Source organism: Dreissena polymorpha, chromosome 3 (assembly GCF_020536995.1).
Source record: "Dreissena polymorpha isolate Duluth1 chromosome 3, UMN_Dpol_1.0, whole genome shotgun sequence".
In the NCBI taxonomy this organism is placed as follows: domain Eukaryota; kingdom Metazoa; phylum Mollusca; class Bivalvia; order Myida; family Dreissenidae; genus Dreissena; species Dreissena polymorpha.
The window spans coordinates 34,084,748-34,088,278 of record NC_068357.1 but is presented as its reverse complement, the minus strand read 5'-3'; the positions used below and the strand labels follow the sequence as shown (position 1 = coordinate 34,088,278).

The 3,531-nt window shown below is 34.3% G+C and overlaps 1 protein-coding gene across 1 annotated transcript in view; it reads right to left on the bottom strand.

Annotated features, from left to right (window-relative positions):
• LOC127872144 (sushi, von Willebrand factor type A, EGF and pentraxin domain-containing protein 1-like) overlaps positions 1 to 1,055 on the bottom strand; it is a 23,687-nt gene extending 22,632 nt beyond the window's left edge. Inside the window, exons 1-2 of the mRNA XM_052415472.1 lie at positions 908 to 1,055; positions 13 to 150 (exon numbers count right to left, since the gene is read on the bottom strand). Of these exons, the coding sequence (XP_052271432.1) occupies positions 13 to 150; positions 908 to 1,055 (286 nt within the window). The remainder of the gene's footprint in view (positions 1 to 12; positions 151 to 907) is intronic.
• Between the last annotated feature and the right edge of the window lie 2,476 nt (positions 1,056 to 3,531).

The window sequence follows — 3,531 nt, the reverse complement described above, 5'->3', positions numbered from 1 at the left end:
TCAAAATATGACTTGCCATTGCAAAGTAAAGACACATCTTCGCTGTGACTGCATTGTCCGTTTTGAACGTATAGACATTCGTCAAGGGAAGCTTCAGCTCCATCACAATGTAGTTGATCAATGTGTACAGGTCCAGAGCCATTGCCATATCTGGTAACAGGGATGTATACAGTTTCTGTACCTGTTAAAGAAAATGAATTATGATACATTTTACCATAATGTAAGATATAAAACATATGTGGTGTTCCCTATTGATTAAAAGCTATATATCGATGAAACACATCCTAATTATTATTTGCACATCGCACGTTAAGTTGTTTCGAGACCCCCCCCCAAAGTGCGAAAATGATAACGTCGCATTTAATTTGATGTTGGCATGAGACTATTTGGCCATATATAAATGTTGGGCTAACATGACGAAGCGAAAGTGACATTAACATAAATATTGTAAAGAAAACCGAGGTCTACGAGTAAACGTACATACAGATGAGTTCGCTTTTAAAACAGTTGATACTCAGAACTACGTGAACGCTGTTTTTGTCCGCTAATTTCGTTTATCGTGTGTATATGTAAACCTTTTATTAGTATTTAGAGAGTTTTATATCTGAAAAGATGCATTTGGCATAAATGGCAGTAAGCAGCAACTGCAATTTAATTATTATATATTTTTATTTAATTCGGAATAAGCAAGAAGCATCAAAACCAATTTTTCTTCCCTTCGACATATATTCACCAATTTATGTATTCTAAAAATGTTATGTATTATTATACATTTATAATCAGAAATCGAGTTTGTAAAGCACATCACTACATGCGAAATTAATTAAAAACTCATTACGTCTAATTTAACACCGTGTTTAAATTTTGAACTGTTCTGAATGGTATACCTAGAAGTTGACAGATTTACATATCATATCAGCATCATTGTAGTCAAAATTGCTGTCACATATTGTTCCATAAACGCCGTCCACAACTATTTCCACTCGACCAACGTTAGGACCTGGTTCATCAACAAGTCGAACATCTGTTATATTCAGTAGTGGGTCTGCAATCATTATTTATTGCATTACGCCAGAATAGCCACGAAGGCCACAATCTCACAAAAATGTGTCTTTCAATTTTAAATCATTGTTGTATTAACAACTATTTTCCTACAGCTTAGGGGAAAGCAATCGTTAGTTCCATATATAAATCGGGTCCTCGTTGAAATAACAATTATTGGTGAATGCCAGTAACACCTTCCATGCATAAAGTTGATATCATTTAAAGATTTATCGATTTAGACAAATTGTGAATGATAAATCTATGGTAACATTTTCAACAATCAGTATTTATCCCTACGCGGTTCTATTTAAAGTAGTGCCCTTTTTTGAAGATTTCATTTTCTCTTCTGGTATTTAAGTCATTAAGCATTGCATAGACGCCTTTCGTGTTTATATTCTATATCCTGTGTGTCTCTGTAATATTTGGGCGAATTTCATTGGAGACCGAGCTGAAAGATGAACGTTTGGGATGCATCAACTGAGTTACTGAGCTTTTGACGGCAGCAACTGCCAATGTGTGCATTCAAGCGAATTACATGTTATTTGATGCAACACGTCATATGTGTCCAATTTAGATTTTTGAACGATTACAAATTCACCTTAAGTTTTAAACTAGTAATGTACAATCTGAAAAAGGATAATCAAGAAAAATGCATTGCCATTTAGGAGTTTTAGGAGTGGTTCTATGGGCATTGTATTTAGTGTAATCTAACTGTAACTAATCTGGTCGAGTCACCACCCATTACAGTTTAGTCATTTACATTTTATATTGGTTCCAATCAAGTTCTTTTTAAATATGTTCGCATTAATACCCACATGAGGGTGGATGTAATTCATTATTACTAAACGGAAAGTATGCAAGCGTTAAATTTAACTTCGATCATGTTCGACTTTTGTACAAGAACAACCTACTGCGGACCTGCAAACAATGTTTGGAGGCGACCACTGTCCGTTCTGGCATACGCTGCATTAGAACTGAGCCAGCATTGCAAATTGGAGTTGCGAGACAAGTTCCATTTAAGCTGTATGTCACCGATCCACCGGAACTATCAAGACGGGCATTCTGCAATTAAACGTTGTGTGTGTGTTGGTATTTCGTGTTTGTTTCAGGAGTAAACATTTCTATCCAATTAAAATATATGCAATGACGGTAGAAGCGAATGTTATGTCAATGTGGTAGATATTCTTAATTGAAACAGGACATATGTAGCAGTTTTTGTGGAAAAAAATACATTCCATACGGTTGTCTTTTCCTTCTTAACTGAAACTCTCAGACTTTTCTTAGAATATTTAGCATTTATATAAGCCTCATTATTTATAACGTGACATTGTTTGCAGCGATGCTACTGTAATGCAATTAAATCGTTATTTTAAGGCAAATACCTTTGTGTGTATCTGCTTGATTTATTCCATTCAAATGAAATTTTTATACCCCGGCTACTTAAGTAAAACCCTTAAAACAAACGAAAAAATCGTATGACAGCACTTTGTTTGCGGGTTCAAAAATATTGATTAATATTTTATACAGGTTGAAAGTACTTCTCACAAATATAATTGCATTCAATATATTCAACATATATTTACATTATTAAAATAAAAACATATACAAACCTGAGCAGACCAGGGACACAGTTCTCGATGATGGACAAAAACGAGCATGCGGGTAATAGGAGCACTGGTCAATATGAGTGGCAAGTAATGGGCATCTGTCTATTTCTAGAAGGTAAGCTCCATTACCATGCTTCGAGCAAGTTACATTATATTACTTTGGATGGTTTTTCGTACGTTATGGATCTTAACCGGTCATGTATATTTACGTGAGGTAAACTATATTAAATCGGTAGTTTTTTTGTTGCTTTTCGATTTGAATCACATAACTGTGTGGTTAATGTTTATTAATACTGGTAATTTTGTGTGGAAAATTCTTTCCTTAAGGTGAGGCATGCTTTTCACTGGGGTTAAACCCATAATCCTTAATATTGACTTTTCCAGACGGTTGACCTCAGCCTTGAAGCCGCACGCAATATGTTTACAGGAAAAGGATCGTTCAATATTTTAATAGAGATTTCTCAAAAGACAAATCATTATGACAATTATTATAGTTTTACATGTTCTGAAAAAAGGAAATGGCATCGGAGCAGGTTGCAGAAATGTGGTTTTAGTTATAAGTTTTTTGTTTTGTTTTAATTAAATGCAAACTGGACGTAGTTTAATAAAAATTACTTTTTTTTAAATGTTCACATATAGAAAAAAGATAGAGATAGACCCATTCGCCCAAGACTAATTGATTAAACGTGCATTTTCATACCCCGTTATGTTTTACATAATGTATCAGTTGTCGGATGGTTTAAACTATCGAAACCACGTCCGAATGCGTTTAGAAATGTTACAGAGCAATTTGACGGAGCCGATATCAACCCAAACCAAGTTTTATAAGAATAAAAAGCCCCTGATTTATTTTTATTATATCGGTATATTCTCTGGTTAG